General features: G+C 43.5%; 1 protein-coding gene across 5 annotated transcripts; it reads left to right on the forward strand.

The window, feature by feature from the left end:
• The first annotated feature begins 900 nt into the window (after positions 1-900).
• On the forward strand, positions 901-16,768 carry LOC309364019 (cationic amino acid transporter 2-like). 5 transcript variants are annotated; one of them, XM_081900684.1, is made up of 12 exons: positions 901-1,053; positions 4,665-5,040; positions 6,674-6,829; positions 8,126-8,294; positions 8,560-8,690; positions 9,017-9,239; positions 10,141-10,277; positions 12,136-12,238; positions 13,038-13,180; positions 13,811-13,977; positions 14,435-14,543; positions 15,432-16,768. In XM_081900684.1, the coding sequence occupies exons 1-12, from the start codon at positions 940-942 to the stop codon at positions 15,557-15,559; spliced, it is 1,956 nt and encodes a 651-aa protein (XP_081756810.1). In that variant the 5' UTR covers positions 901-939; the 3' UTR covers positions 15,560-16,768. The 5 variants fall into 5 exon arrangements, with proteins under 5 accessions (XP_081756810.1, XP_081756814.1, XP_081756813.1 ...); XM_081900687.1 differs by lacking the exon at positions 901-1,053 and adding an exon at positions 2,595-3,095; XM_081900686.1 differs by lacking the exon at positions 901-1,053 and adding an exon at positions 2,595-2,827.
• Positions 16,769-17,179: the final 411 nt, after the last annotated feature.

Raw genomic sequence — 17,179 nt, forward strand, 5'->3', positions numbered from 1 at the left:
CAAAGTAACTGCAACAAAAATAACATGTGGTTCCTCATCCTTAGAAATGTATCCTGATCAATATAGAAAGCCTTCCAAGATATATCCAAAACCTACCAAGTGGGCAAAGGCCACAATTTTGAAATATAGTGGTACCTCGGGTTAAGTACTTAATTCGTTCCGGAGGTCCATACTTAACCTGAAACTGTTCTTAACCTGAAGCACCACTTTAGCTAATGGGGCCTCCTGCTGCTGCCGCGCCGCTGGAGCCCGATTTCTGTTCTTATCCTGAAGCAAAGTTCTTAACCTGAAGCACTATTTCTAGGTTAGCGGAGTGTGTAACCTGAAGCGTATGTAACCTGAAGCACATGTAACCCAAGGTACCACTGTACCAGAATTGGTGTTGTTAACTCTGAGTGAAATGAACTTTGAAGTGCCAGATAAGGGCGTTTAAAAACAAGAACAACAACAACATCGAACTGATACAAAAAAGATTAGGAAAATAAGAAACTGGAAAAATAAAAATGGCAGATTTGCCCATCCCTACCCCAATGCCCTTTTCTCCTTTTTAAAATTTACTTAATCCTATTTTGCTTAATGCCTCAACTCCACTCCTTGCACATATGCTGCCAAATGCTTCCATTCACATTCTCAAAGGCCTCACCCTCTATATGCCAAGGAGAACCGAGGCGGAGAGAAAAGAAGATGGAGAGAGGACAAATTTGTTCAAAAGGGATGGGAGCCCCTATGTCCCGCCAGCCTGGGCAATCCTCAAATGTCAATTAAAGCTTTCCAACAGAGCACTGAGCCGCTTTGAATTTGCATGCAGCCGCAGGAGTGATTTGGAAACTGTTGGGGATGGGGTGGAAATCTGCATAGGTTCCCCATGACCAAAGTGGGGAGAGGAGGGCAGAGGTGGGTGGTCGGAGAGAAAGAAGGTTGGGCTACACATCTTATGAAATGCATTCAAATGAGGCAGAAACAAACCTACACAGTGACTCTGGATTTGCCTCCCTCCCTGCATTTCTGACTCTCAGCATGGAGCTGGTGCAAGTGTCTGGAAAAAGAGCAAAAGTAAGTAGATTAGTTTACAAACTGGGGCCTGGGTGGGGGCCAAGAGGCAAGTCATGCTTTTGCAATTCAATTTTGCCCTGCAAAAGTGCAAAAAGTGTGCAAAAGCACAATTTTCAAAAGTGTGACAAATGTGAGGAGAAAAAAACTGAACATAGGAATTGGGAAAAGGGCTGGAGTAGGACAGAGGTGTCCTCCAAGAGAGGAGAATGATTAATTGAGAGCTAAAACAAGCAACAGTGAGTACTGAAGCAGCACGTTTTGAAAAGGGAAATCCTGATAAGGGTAAGTGAATGATATTGTAAATTAATGACCTGAGTATAAGTGCATGATTTTGTTGATTTAAAAGCAACACCTGGTTGGTGCTGTGTTATAATCTATGGTGAAAATGCTTTCTTGTCATTTTAGTTTCACATACTAAGGGAAGTTTGTGCATTGCCTTACAGATTTGCCAGTTACACCTGTTAGCTGAATAATAATGCACATCAAAATTGGGATGGGGTGGGGCTAAAGAAAGGAATTCATGAACGGAAAATGATAGTAAACTGCAAGGGCCAGCTACGAAATGATTTTAGGCAGTTTCCAAATTAAGCTGGAATCCCAGAAGGGTTAGGATGCAGTGCACAGCCAGCCTATGGGGCAATAGCCAATGGACATTCCATGGACAGACTTAATATCTGACAGAGGAGGCAGGAAGAACAACAAAGAGACATGAGCTGCCCTAATCAAACTAATGGAGTACTGTATGCTGAAATGGCCAAATTAACTGGGAAACTTAGAAATCAAGACCATAACAAATATAAAGAATGGAAAATGTTTATTGCTTATGTACAAAAGCATTGTAAGGAAGTTAATACACTAGCAGGATTTTTAAAACACTTGTAAGATTATGGAGAATATTTAAATTTGGAGATAATCAAAGATAAAGATGTTATTGACATGCATAAATTAAGACAATACAAAGGAACCAGGGGAGGGAGTAGAGCAGGTTTCCTCAACCTCAGCCCTCCAGATGTTTTGAGACTACAGTTCCCATCATTCCTGACCACTGGTCCTGTTAGCTAGGGATCATGGGAGTTGTAGGCCAAAAACATCTGGAGGGTCGAGGGTGAGGAAGCCTGGAGTAGAGGGAAGTCAAGGGATTTGAGTAATTCCAAAACATGGATTTCATACTATGTGAATACAGTTGTTTGAAGTTTATTTTATGTTTTTATTTTTACTTTAATGTGATGGTTTTGTTTAATTGTGAAAATTAATAAAAATATGTGTAAAAATAAGAAGAAAGACATGAGCTGCCTTACAGTTTATATTCTTTTTATTTAAAATTGTACACCACAGCAATATGTTTAAGGAACAGTGTTAGAGAAATAATTTTTACCAAGAGACACCCAGTGTCATACAAATGGACTTTCCTCGGCTCTCCTCCCTCTGCAATCAGCTTTGAAACAACCACGTTCAGAATTCTGCAAGCTGGAGAACTTTCCCTCACAGATGCATTACAATGCGGAACAGTCTGAAGTTCACTGTTAGAATGTTATGTCCCAGGAGGCAAATGTGTGTTCTGGGGACATTTCTTCCCATACTTTTCTCTGTGGGTGCTCTGTAACTGTGGATTACCTTCCCTTTGAGACTTCATTGGCCTCTGTCTTCCCACCCGTTCACCTTTCTTTCTAGGCTAGCCACCAGTTATGTTATCTAACTCAAAACTCACGTCTGTTCTGAGTCTCTGGCACATTAGGCAGAATCTGTGGTGTGTAATATATGAAGGAATGATATGGTCAGCACCATTCTCATCTCATTTGATTTCTCCACTTCAGTGGATCCAGTCCCCAGTTATGTTCCAGCTCTTCTGTTAGAGTATGCCAACCACCTCAGGCAACACATGCTGAGGGACAGTGACTGCAGCTCCTTAGGTGTTCCTCCTGGTCGTCCTCTTGCATTGGAAGACAAATGTTGGCCTGTCCCAAACTCACAGAACTAGCCATTGCAGAAATAAAATTCAGTAATGAAAGAAGCCAGAACAATTGGCTTCTGTGCATGTAATGGTGAGGGTGCCATCTTGTCCAGAAAAATGTTTTGAATTGGCTCTGGAGCAGCCGTGATCGTAAAGTGGTTAGTGCTCTGCATTGTGGATTGGCCCTGGAGCCTGCTCATATACCAAACCAGCAATTTTAAGAAGTAATGAGTTGTCCTGCCAATTTGCAACAGAGAATGAATTTCCTTAGCTCCTTAACTCTTGGCTAATTGCCTTCATTTGCCTGTCTCCTCCCTTCCACCTCATATATAGGTGGGAAATAGCCTTTAGCTAGTGTGATTATAATTTATCTAGGAGGACTTGGTGTTATTTTTCAGGTGCAAGGTAATAATACCGGCTCCAAATAGAAAAGTACCCATTTATGTTGGTAGTTGTGGTGATGATGCAGATCCAAAGATGGGTGGAGGGTTCTCAGCATGTATGAACTGGAGTGTACTAGTCATTGTGTTTCCAAGATGTGTGAAGCAACAGCTCAAGATTCCATTGGGTCACCCAGCAACTTTAATTCAGTGGTAGTCAATGTGGTATCCTCCAAATTTTGTTGGGCTACACCCCCCATCAGCCCTAGACGATATGACCAATGCCATGGACGGTGCAAGCTGGAGTCCAACATCTGGAGGGCACAGGATCAGTTGCCCCTACTCTAAACCCTAAGGAATATGCAAGCCATGTGAACAGCTAACCTTTTCATATGACTGCAAATAATTTCATAGTGAATTGCTTTGTTGTCAGCCTCCAGACTCACAGAAAGGCTATAAGCAGCAGATTATCAGATTTGCAGAGGAACAGCCTCTTGGATCCAAAGTTGCAGAGAGGTCCTAGAAGTAACATGTAGAAGAAAGGAATGTAGCACATTTTTCACAGCCAATGTGAAATGATATTAAGGTGGCAAGGGCTGTGGGAAGAGCTTTAGTCTGAAAGCCATAGCCAGGGATATCCAAAAGCTGAAATATGTTTAGATTGTACTTAAGAAAACTTAATTCCCAGGAAGTTTGTCCCATTGGACTCTGAACTGTATGAAGGATTACCTACAGAGTACTACTGTTTCGGGGATGTAGAGCTGGATGCAGAGCGGATAAATCTGCTCTAGTTTTGTGGGTTCAGAGTAATTTTTTCCTCCTCCTTTCCTTTCCACCACAAGGAAAGTCATGTTTCAGTCTAAGTGCACAGGGAATCAATCATTCAATGCCTGTATAGATCATGAATCAAAACCATTTTGCTATTGCAGACTATGGGTGACTGGTTGGTCCTTGAACTACTTGCATGTTAGTTAATATCATTGGGGAAAAGTCACCCTGTGATGGTCTGAACTGAACCCCTGATGATAATGCCGTTAACTCATGATAGTGCCGTTTCTCTGAAGAAAGAGTTTCAGCCATTGGAGAGTGTTGCATTTTAAGACCGTGAAGAATATGCTTGCTGGAGGGATATTTTGCTTGCTATTTCATTCTCATGGACCTCAAAGGTCATCCAGTCTAAACCACAGCCAAGGCAGATTGTCAGGAAGGTTTTCTGATGTTGTTATTGTTTTTATAGTCGCACCAATGTTTATGATCTCTCTGGATTCTTTCTTTTTCAGATGTCGGTCTCGGATTCCGTGCTCTCCTTCTATCAAATGGTTTCCCGTAGAAAAAGAATAACAGCCGGTGCCTGTAGAGAATCGAACTTGCGTCGCTGCCTTTCCACCTCGGACTTAGTGGCTCTGGGTGTGGGCAGTACGTTGGGTGCAGGGGTGTATCTCTTGGCAGGGGAAGTAGCCAAGACCAGCGCGGGCCCCAGTATCATCATTTCCTTTCTGATTGCTGCTCTGGTGTCCATCCTGGCAGGACTGTGTTACGCTGAGTTTGGAGCCCGGGTGCCTTTAACCGGATCAGCTTATCTCTACAGCTACATAACAGTTGGAGAGCTGTGGGCATTCGTCACCGGTTGGAACCTCCTGCTCTCCTATATAATTGGTATAAACAAGTTTTGGGCTTCTGTGTTTTGACATCTACCATGTGGTTTCATTGATAAGCCAAAGAGATGGGCCTAAGAAATAATAACTAGGCAGGCAGAACTTTTTTAAAAAAAAGTCGATGTGAGTTGAATTTGTAGCTCAAATTTTGTGTTATGCATGCAAAAGGTTCCAGGTTCAGACTCTGGTATTTCCAGTAGGGCTGTGAAAGGTCCCATTCTTAATCCCTGGAGCACTGTTGACAGTCAGAGAAGGGTCTAAGGCAGCTTCATGAAAATGATTATGACAACCACATCCACTCATGCCCATTTCATCACTGGAAAACTTGGGTGGCATTCAACTAACTTTTCCTGTTAGTGCAAGGATTAGTGCTAGGGCAAGGGGATGTGTGCCCCCACACTATCCCCAGATCTTCTCTGGAGGCTTGGGAGAACCCGCAGAACAAATTCAGGAGAGAGAACCAAAGAAAGTTCTGCTGCAGAAGGAGAAATCCTTGCACTGACGGACTGTTCACCTAAGCACAATGTTGAACGCAACCCCTAGACTACACACAGTGTGGATGGAAACAAATGCTGAATCTCCTGTCAAGAAATGATCCCTTATTTCTTTTGGGCCTCAGTGTATTTAGTCTGTGGTTTTCCAGCGATGTGATGGGCACAAGAACTTCCACTACCAATCGTTGGCAGCCAGTTATTTATTCATTTGAAATAATGATTAGCACAAAACCATGAAGAATCCATATGTGAATACAAAATAGCAGTAGAGGGGAATAGGTCAGTATACACTTATTTAAGATGACCACCCTCCAATGTGATATAGTGACAGTACATCTCTTGTGCAGAGGGTGTTTTTTTTACTGCAAATAATGTGGTCGTTTGAGACACATATTTATCTGGCAGATTTTGTAACCTGCCCTGATCCAATGAAGGTCAGTATAGAAATGTTTTGAATGATAAAATAAAATCCTATCAATGTCTGATACCTAAAAGTTGCTGCTCATTTGACTTCTAAGGGATCTGTCCATGGGAATCTTATATGATAGGAGAGCTTCCACTGCAAGTTCAAATCATGGTGGGTGCATCATTCCCAATTTGCAAAAAAGTGGGTTGAGTGATAGCACACTTAAGCTTTTTATTTTGTGCTTGTTATTTGGCATAACATACCGTAGGTGATGTGTCGTCTGGACTGTCAAAAATGCAGTGTTCCCTATAAAAGCAGGATGAGCATAAAAACTACCCCCCCAATAAACTGAGATGAAAAGACACAATGAGGAAAAAGAATTATGCAGCCAAGGGGTGAAATGGGCGAGCACGGAGGCAAGAAGAAAGACATGCTCTTTGTTGTGTCATATATAATGTATGTGCTGCCCACACAGCAGTTTAAGGCTGACATACTTCCTTTGAAAGAGAGTGCTAAAAGGGCACAGCTTCATAGTACACAATGGACATCTTATACCTGAGAATGCTGCTGTTTCGCATGGACCATCAGAGGTCCATAAGCTTTGAAAAGCTGATACTTTATACCTGTGTACATAGAACAGCACACAGGGCCCTGCAATATCCCTCATTTTTAAGGCTCGATGTACTGTACCCATATTTGGCAGTGCTATTTTTAAACTGGCTGATTCTCTACAGGTACCTCCAGTGTAGCCAGAGCATGGAGTGCTACTTTTGATGAGCTCCTGGGCAAACGGATTGGCACCTTTTTCAGCACCCATATGGCCATGACCTCTCCAGGACTAGCTGAATACCCTGATATCTTTGCTGTTTGCCTCATTGTCCTACTGACAGGTATGTTTGTACTGATTTTTGTTTTATTTTTACTATTGTAAGGATCCTTGAAACCCCCCCTGCACCAATTTTATTGGAGATTGCCCATTAAATTTTATACATGCAAGGAGTTTTTTCCTTCCCACCATGCAACTCTGACAAATTGGTTTTGAATAATAGTAGCATCTCAGTATAGTTTCCAAACCCTGTAATTGTCGTCCACAGTAGGGGCAGGGGGAGAAACTAACTTTGGTTTGCATTTAGCTTACCTAAATCACATTTTCAGACACAATAAGCCCAATTCTGAAACAATACCCAATTTGCACTTTCTGAAGTCATTCATGAGCACAGCAATCCTTTGAAATTCACACTTATCCAAATTTTGCAGTGCAGTTTTCCAGCCAAGTAATGTGAAGAACAAAGTGTGTGTATAAATGCATGAATGACAATAACATCCAAGATGCATTATATATAGGGAAACTGCCTTGCAAAAAGGTAAAATTGCATATAAAAATGTTTATAGTAGGAAAAATTCTCGCAGAAATGCTTATTAATTTTCCTGAGAATTTCTTCTTAAAAGACATATGCAAACTTGCAGGAATGTGGCAAACTGAATTTAAGATTGGAAAAATGAGAAACTGAGAAAAACCAAAACTGGCCTATTCACCCATCCCTACCGACAGGTCTTTTGCATTTACTCTGTTGCTGTCTTTCTTGTTTCTGCTGGACTTGCCACTTGTTCTTTAACAGTTATCCATGGTTTCAAGCTAGGGTCTTTCTCAGCCTTACCTGAGCTTGCCAAGAATTGAACATGGGACCTTCTTCATGCAAAGTCCGGTAGTAAAGGACTAGAGGACATGCTTTGTGGAGCTAGTGTGGTGTAGTGGTTAAGAGCGGTAGACTCGTAATCTGGTGAACCGGGTTTGCGTCTCCGCTCCTCTGCATGCATCTGCTGAGTGACCTTGGGCTAGTCATACTTCTCTGAAGTCTCTCAGTCCCACTCACCTCACAGAGTGTTTGTTGTGGGGGAGGAAGGGAAAGGAGAATGTTAGCCGCTTTGAAACTCCTTCAGGTAGTGATAAAGCGGGATATCAAATCCAAAACTCTTCTCTTCTTCTTCTTTCCATGCAGAAGGTCCAATATTCAATTCTTGGCAAGTTCAGGTAAGGCTGGGAAACACCCCTGCTCTCAGATTTTCCATATGGTACCAGCAATTGCTCATATCTACTGTACTTTGCAAAGGACACTGCCTCAGGCCTCCATCCATAACAGTTGTGAGGCCCAAGCAATGAGACATTGTATCCATTGACTCCTTAGGTCTCCTCTCAGTTGGGGTAAAAGAATCCACCACAGTGAATAAAGTCTTCACAGCTGTCAATGTGCTTGTCCTTCTATTCATTATAATCAGTGGATTCATCAAAGGGGATCTGAAGAATTGGAAGATGAGCAAGAATGATCTGTTAATGACTGCTACCCTCAGATTTAGGTAAGAGAATGGCTACACAAGCTCTTGGGCTGCAGTAAACACAGGCCACGCAGGTTACATTTCTACAGAGAAGGATACAAATTATTCAAATATCTATTTGCTGTCCTTTCATGAAATCCCCAAACAGCTACCTGACTTTGCCTAATGGTAGGACGGATCCATGCCCACCTACCATTTTCCTGCCTCCTTTGCTGTACTTGTCTACCAACTATATCCAATCAGATCCTTCTGACATTGACTTCCTTTATGTCATCTTCCTTGACAGGAACCAATCCAGCAATGCAACTTGGGACTTTGGGGCTGGAGGGTTCATGCCCTATGGCTTCAGTGGGACCTTAGCTGGAGCTGCTACCTGCTTCTATGCTTTCATTGGGTTCGACTGCATTGCGACTACAGGTAAGCAAGAAAGAAGACAATTACAAAACGTCCATGATTGATAACCGCATCTGGCACCTAATAAAGAAAGGAGAAAATATCTATTCACCTCACAAGGGAGCCAGTTGCTATTAAAGCTCTCCTGTGTCCAATTCCCCTCCTAAGAGGAGTGGAATGTGTTGTGACTTAGGCGTGGCTGTTGTTGGAACAGAAACCCATAGGCAATCCTTTTGGAATAACCAAAGCACCACGTAAATCTTTGCTTAATCTCTACAGTGACAGGTTAACCATACGAGACGACGTGTGGATTTCAGAATGGTGTGACTTCTTGTGTTTATGTTTACCAGGGGAAGAAGTCAAGAACCCCACAAAAGCCATCCCAGTGGGGATTGTTCTCTCTCTGCTCATCTGCTTCTTAGCCTATTCCGGTGTTTCAGCTGCCTTGACCCTGATGATGCCTTACCACCTTTTGGACACCATGAGCCCTCTGCCAGTGGCTTTTGAATACAATGGATGGAGCATGGCCAAATATGCTGTGGCTGTGGGGTCTCTCTGTGCTCTGACCACCAGGTAAGGACAGGATGTGCAATTTCCCCCATGCTTGCATTTTAAGGATATAAGAAGAGCATTGCTGGATCAGACCAAGGGTCCATCTAGCCCAGTAGTCTGTTTCCAGCAGAAGCCAGAGAGATGCTTCCAGGAAGCTCATATACAGAGCATAGAAGCAACACCCCTCTTCCCCACTGTTTGCTCCCCAATTAGTGATATTTAGAGGTTCTGTTTATCTAACATGATACTAATTGACCTTGATAGACTGGTGCTCTATGAAGTCATCTAATTCACTTCCAGGGCTGTCACTGTATCCTGCAGCAGTAAGTTTTATAAATTAATCATACCTTTTGTACCTTTTGGATCAGTGTAATTAGCTGACCCCACACTCTAGTATTATAAGGGAAAAACACAGTACCGGTAATCTTCCCTCTCTCATTTTCTCTCTCTATATAATTCATAGTTTCATAAAACTCTACTATCGTGTCTGCCCTTGGATCCTCTTTCTACAAAGCTCTGGTCCTCTGGGTCATAAAGATTTCCGTTTTATGATGATGATGATCATAACATCTCTTTGTGTATCAGGCATGTTTTGTGCACCAGCTACCAAGGTGCAAACGTGATTTCACTCATGAGCAGAGATGGAGCTTTGGGGTACAATGAACTCCTAAGGCATTGCTTTGACCTCAAGATCTACAGATCTACACCACTCTGATAATAGCAATTAATAGTTTTAAGACTCATTTCGACTGAAGCAATAGGAAATCCTGGAAATTTGTTCTCTATGCCTGATAAAGGTCTGCTTTATTGTGTGTAATGCAAGGTCTCTTGTACATCTTGTTGTACAAGAGTCGGGTAAAGAAAAGGAAGAAGAGGCTATGATCTTGAGAATTTTCTTCACTTTCTCTGCCTTCTTGTGTAGCTTGCTAGGTTCTATGTTCCCGATGCCACGGATTTTATTTGCTATGGCCAGGGATGGACTCCTCTTCCAATCTTTGGCCAAAGTGAGCAGCCGACAGAGCCCAGTGATTGCAACTCTGGTGTCTGGAGCTGTTGCAGGTATGCATGGAAAAAGGCTCTAACATTGACTAGACCTCAGAATGAACCTGCCAGTAGACAATGGACTAAGAATCCTACTTTGGACTTGATCTAGTTTGAATATGAAATAAGGAACCTAAGAAGACCCCTGCTGGGTCATATTTGGGTGCACACATAGTCCAAAGCAATTCCCATCAGCACCATTCACTGTGGTCAATTGTCAGGGATGATGGGATTTGGAGTCAATAAACATCTGGAAGGCACCATGTTGGTTTTCCCTGCTTGAAAGCAATACTAGTTGCTTTAAAAAAAATGTATAGAAACGGGACATTAGGCTAGCATTTCAACACAGAGCAGGTCAGCCTGTGGGACTGAATGTTAGACTGCAAGAGTTCCTTGACCTTCCCCATGCCAGAATCAGGTGGATTCCAAGGTATATCTCCATATGCATGTAAAATGCAAGCTTTTCATTAGTGACTAGGGCCTGTTTCCCTGCTTGCTTTGCTCACCAGCATTATCTATTCCCACAACCCCACAACCCTCCCACCTCACCCCCTTCCTCCTCCCTTCACACTTGGCCAACCTCTCCTGCTGCTTTACCTAAACAACTCCCATCCACCCCTGGCATAATTCCTCGCCTCTCCTTGATCACATCTCCATCCTCTGGGTCCCTCTTCCTCACCTTGCCTTGGCTGCCTCCTGCTCACCTGCCTGCATCGCCATCCTCTTGTTCCTTCCTTCTCTCCTTGCCCTGCATCTCTGTCCTCTGGATCCCTCCTCCTCTCTTCTCCTTTCTTGCTCCACCTGCCTGCCTGATGGTCTGGCAGCTCATCACACTGAAGTTCACAGTGCCACTTGTCTGTGACTTCCTTATAATTTTATATATTAGAGAGAAACAGAAAGAGACTCCAGCCAATACTCTAACACCTTCTCCTCATGAAGAATGAACCCATCAAGCCATTTTTGTGGTTCCTTTCTAATATTGTCTTGGATTGAATAAGGACAAGGTAAAGCAATCATTTAAATGATCCATGTTATAACTTCATATCTCAGTTTCAAGGAGATTGCACTGGAGTGCCACACTGAGCACATGAGAGACCACTTAGGTGTACCTTCCACATTTAGCTTGATGAAATGCTATAGCTGACAAAAAAAGTCACTATGGATGGATTTCTTTTCTTTTTCTCTTTTTTTCTAAACAAGATTATGTAAATTGCCTCTCTGTCAGGATGCAGTCAGCAGCTCCCAGCTGGTTGCCCAGGAAGTAGAAAGACAAGGGAAAGTTTCTTACTGTCCTTTTTTATTCAGTATTTACAGAGAGAGGCTATAGAACCCAGCCTCTTGGATAATGGTGATGTCCCGAGTAAATCTCCACCCCCCCGTCTCTCCCACTTCCTCATTCTTCACTTCTACGGGTGCTGCTATGTGCCCTTTGTCTTTGAGCTTGTTGCTCTCCTACTTTTAAGGCTCGCCGGGTTCTGGGAGAGGGAGGGGCTGGGATGTTGTCTAATGACACCGTGCCAGCCAGCTGCTGTTCCGATTGTGCCTCCTCCTCCTCTCCCATTATTTCCCAACTTTCCCCCTCATCTGTCTCTGAGCTATGACATCCCAGAAACCACTGTTGTAAATCTATACTGTCTTCCTCTTCTTCCTCCCTGGGAGGATCAGGATGGGGAGGCGGTCTCCACCATTCCTCCTCTGCCCAGTCCCTGACACCCTCGTTGAAAGGAGGTCCCCAGACCTGTACTCTCCTTGACGGGAGGGAAGCTCGCTGGGAAAGGGTTTCTGCAGGAGACCATATCTTCATCTACAAGGCTACAAGAATTAGCAGAAAATATTTGGTGGCGTTTTCTACAGGCCCTCTTCCTTCTTCTCACAGGTTTAATGGCTTTCCTTTTTGATCTGAGGGCCTTGATTGATATGATGTCCATTGGGACATTGCTGGCCTACACACTAGTAGCTGTCTGTGTTCTTCTCCTCAGGTAATGAGTTGTCCGTTATTTATTTATCTTTGATGCAGATATGGAGTGCTCATCATGACAACATCCCATATAATATAAATGTCATTCCAGAGAAGTAGCTTCATTGGTCTGTTTTACTTAAAAAAAAAAAAGATCCTCCACCTATTGTAGGATAAATAAAACACCTTCTGGAGCTGGCTTATGGAGAAAATGGAAGCAGGGCAGTCTTTATTCCAGATTAGTTAATCTAGAATACATGTCTGTGACTCTTTCCATTATCAACACTGTCTGCACTCACCACTGGCATGAGAACTCCAACAGGCTACCCCTGATGAAATGCAGGGGAAATCAAAATTGGCTGGGTAGAATTTCAAACCATGCTAGACTAGCTTCTATTTTACACATTTTAAACAGCCATACTGACAGTGATGCAATTATTTAGCAGCTGTTTAGTCTGCTTTGTAGCAATTATCTCCTTGAAACTAGTAAGATATCAGTGGGAACAGCTTTTGGATTTCTTAACCACACACATAAGTAAATGATAAAAGAACAATTCATCATAAAAGAGATTATTCAATCACAAGGCACAGTCTGCAAGGCCTCCTTGGGCATTTCTTTGTTCAGAATCTTGTTGCATGTGAGTGAATGTCATCTTTACCTTCTCTGAGGCTTTCTTTGAGCTGGACATTCTTGGAAAGCTTGCACTGCCAAGACCACTTCTACCGTCAGCCAGGGATGCTGCAGATTCCACTGACAAAGCTATCTGGACACAAGGCAGATACTAACTGATGTGTTCGTTGATGTTTAACTTGCTTTGCAGGTACCAACCTGATCCCAGCTCCCTTGGCCCACCACAAAAGAAAGGTCCAGGCAGAATACCTTGGGTGGACCTCCTCATCCATCCTCAGATGATCCCGAACCAGAGCTCCTCCACATTAGTGTCCCATTCTGTGCTTGTCATTGGTGAGTACTGGAGCATCAGTTGGAGGGGGGAATGCAGTTTGCATTTACAGGCAAACTTGCCTGATTCAGGCTTTGGGAAATGATACCCGGCTGCTGTAAAAATTTGCACTTCTTTGAATTTTGCACTGTATACAAGTTATACAGTGACCAAGCAATGTATACATCAGTGCATTAGGTAATAGAAAATATAAATATTAGGAAAATGCGCTTTGTAAAAAATGTGTATATGAGGCAACTTTGCATTTAAAAAGGTGGTACTATCAGAAGAAAATTCTCACTGAAAAATGCAGGTGAACTTTCATGAGGGTGTAACGAAAGAAATCACAAACTGATGTGGAAATTGAACTTCAGATTGGAAAAATAAGAAATGAGGTCTTTAAGTTAAGGGAGCAGGATGAAACCAAGCAAGGAGCTGTTAACTATAAAGAATCGCCCTGCTTAGTTATTACAGGCCTCACTTGAAACAAGCACAAATAACTGGTTCATAACATTATCCGGTCAACTGAGCCTTGCCTTTATGATTAGTTCTCTTCCAGTGCACTTGTTGTGGTGCATGGGGTGGTCTTTTGTTCCAGGAAGATGCCCCCTGCTTCCTCACAGCATGGTTTTCAGAGTCCATTTTCTCTCCAGCTGTCCTAGTCTGCATCACGTGCGTGCTGAGCACAGCAGGACTGCCATGTTTGTTATCTGGAGGTGCCTGGTGTGTCACCTGCCTTGTTCTCCTCTTCCTGGGGATTCTGGTGGTGTCCCTAATCATCTGGAGGCAGCCACACAGCCAGAAGACAGCAGACTTCACGGTAAGGAAGAGACTTCATAATTGACACTGCCTAGCAAGCCTCATGACTATGTTTGACGTGTTGTGAATGTTCATGGGAAGCATGCATCTACCTGGGAGTAACTCAACATATAGGATTGCACTATAAGGGTACGTAGAGAAATTCCTGTCAACAGGGGGTTTTCTGTGTGGGGTGAGATCCACTTCTTACCATCTTTGCTTCTGACCTGAGGGCTGTTTATCTGCTCCTCATTGTCCTCCTCTTCCCAATGCAGCCTGTGTATTGTGTGTGTGTGTGTGTGTGCACGCCAGCTTGACAATATCCTCCTTAAATTGTGGTAAACTGGGCACAGCACTCTAGGTGTGGGAGTATTTTTCTCCCTGCATGTTCTCTCAGAGTTACCAAGGGCCATAACAGGGAATAATATTCTTTTTCTAACGTTCATGTCTAATCTCAAATGATCTCTGCACTCGTTTAGGTTCCCTGTCAGCCATTCTTGCCCATCCTCAGTGTCCTGGTCAATAGCTACCTAATGGTCCAACTCAGCGGTGACACCTGGCTTCGGTACATGGTGTGGATGGCTATTGGTAAGCCGTTAAGAAATGTGCCACAATTCAGGGAACTTCAGGAAATAATAACGATTTGGAAAGTAAGTGTCATCTGAATTTATTATAAGGCAGTGCTACCTAGCTCTTATCAGGATTAATACAAGATGGGCATCAGGTTTGGCAGTGCCCTGACCACCACGGTGGGTGTGTTTGGACCCCCTGGTCTTCCTTCTTTTGCCAGGATTAGGCAGCACAGCAGCAAAGATGCTGGTCTAGCTGCTGAACCAACCATTGTATTTTCTAATATTTTGCTCCTTCTCATGGAATTGGTTCATGCATACCTGGTGGTTACTTGATGACTGCAGTATCAGCACTGTAGCACACCTGAGGTGGAGCCAGGCAGAGCAGGGTATGTAAATTAAACAAAACTGATGTGTTTAAATGGTCCACCATTGATCTAATTCTAGAGACAGAGCTTTCACATCACACTGCATTGCCTCAAATACAGTGCTTTTCAACAGAGACAGTTCAGATGTTCAACAAGGCAAGTCAGTCAGCAAGCGCCAAGTAACTAAGAGAAATCAAATTAAATCCATGTATGTGTGAATGAGTTGGTGAAGGAATTTGTGCCTAGAATATGACAGTTACAGAAGAGCATTTCATCTATAGGCTAAATCAGGGGTAGCCAACATGGTGCCTTCCAGACTTTGTAGACTACAACTCCCATAATCCCCTGACATTGCCCATGCTGGTGGGCTGGTGGGAGTTGTAGTCCAAAGCATCCGTAGGGCACCAAGTTGGCCAACCTGAGCTAAATGTCCTGATGTGATTTCAAATGAAGGAGCTTTCTCTAATACGGATATATTTGTGAGGAGGAGGGTCTATCTGGGGCATTGTTGGTTCACCTTGTCCTCTTATGTGCTGTAGGCTTCCTAATTTACTTTGGCTACGGGATCCACCACAGTGCAGAGAGATCCAGCCACCAAGATCCATCCCCAGAGAAGACAAAGCAGGCAACAAGTGACATGGATCCAGCTGTCACCTGGGAGAAATAACTCTGGGGTGTGGAGCAACCATCTTCCCTGGTGAAAGGACTTCATAAGAATGGGATTTCACCCTTCCCTTAACTATCTATAGATGTGTCTATTTGTAGCACTCCAACCTGGTGCTCTCCAGATGTTTGGGGCAACAACTCCCATCAGCTCTGGCCAGCGCAGCTAAGCTTGCTGGGATTGATGGGAATTGTAGTCCAAAACACCAGGAAGGTATGAGGTTGAGGAAGGTTACTCTTGAGCGATACAAATAATTGGACACTCACAGTTAAGTAATGCATGCAATTCATATCCATTGGCTGAGCTGGTGTAGCATTGTGGCTGAGTTCACCAAGCTAAGTTACTGGGTGCATGGAACAAGGTTTGCTGGTGCAATGGGACCTTTCCCTACCCTCTAAATCTGCTCTGCAGAGTTTGGGGAAGCCACGGAACAGGTTTAGCATGGACCAGGGGAAGAAGTCCCATTGCACAAGTGGATCTTGTTCTGTACCCCCATTTAGCATGGTTTCGTTAGACAAGCTACAGTTCCCACAGCTTTGCTCCTCACCTCCCCAAATCTGCAATGTGGGGATAATGGCAATAACAGTGGCACATCTGGTTGTGCAGGCTTATAAGCCATTCGGGAAGTCTCCCTGCTGCCCAGTTGGCATTGGCCTTCCAAGGTATGGAGAGTAGCTGAGCTGGCAGCAGAGACACCTCTGATGGGCCACATCCCGTCACTCCCTCATGTGATTCTAATCACATGGGGGTAGCTGAATATCCAAAGGGAACTCCATCTAGAGCCCAGCACCAAATACACACAGTTCATAAAGGCAATCTAATGGATGGCAGACCCGGCCTATACTCGGCAACGGGTGTTTCCTAGGGCTACCACTTTCCAGTGAGGCTGAGCAAAAACCTGGCTGGACATGCTGTACCTGAAAAAGAGAAGGACCTCCTCTTCCTCATGTTCCAGAGAGGGCAAAGCTGGGCACTGTAGTTTATCCCAAGTTTATGCACAACAGACCTCTGTCTTCTACTGCTCATCCAGTTTTGCTTGCTGAAATTTGAAATGCGCTTTATCCCGCAGAAATGTCTGTAATTGTCCATTCCTTGGGGTTTGGGAGCAAACAATGCTAAAGTTGTGCCAAACTTTGTTTAGACCATCTGTTACAAATTCCCCATTTTCACTCATCTAAAACTAATAAAAAGGAACTTTTATTGTTGTTATCATTTATTATCTTACTATTAATTGATAAAAGTTGCAGCTTATTGATTGAATCATGCATGCGCATGAGCTAATTTGCTCAAAAACAGGTTGCTGCACGTGCTTTACTATCACAGGTTTCCCTGAAGTTACTCGCAGAATGGTGGTGCAACATTCCATTATTTACTTCAGTCTGTTGCTTGTGATGTGCCAAAAAACTTTCCCTGTATTTTTTTGTAACCATTGCCCCATCAATTAATGAGCAAATATATTGCTACCATTTAACCCTCTGTTCTATTCATGTTCGTTACCATTACAAATACTGACTTTGGGTGCGTCCAGGTGTCATTCTAATGGTTTGTTTTAGACCAGGCATGGCCAAACTTGGCCCTCCAGCTGTTTGGGGGACTACAACTCCCATCATCCCTAGCTAACAG

The sequence above is a fragment of the Podarcis melisellensis genome (genome assembly GCF_964234715.1).
Source record: "Podarcis melisellensis genome assembly, chromosome: 2".
NCBI classification, from domain to species: Eukaryota; Metazoa; Chordata; class Lepidosauria; order Squamata; family Lacertidae; genus Podarcis; species Podarcis melisellensis.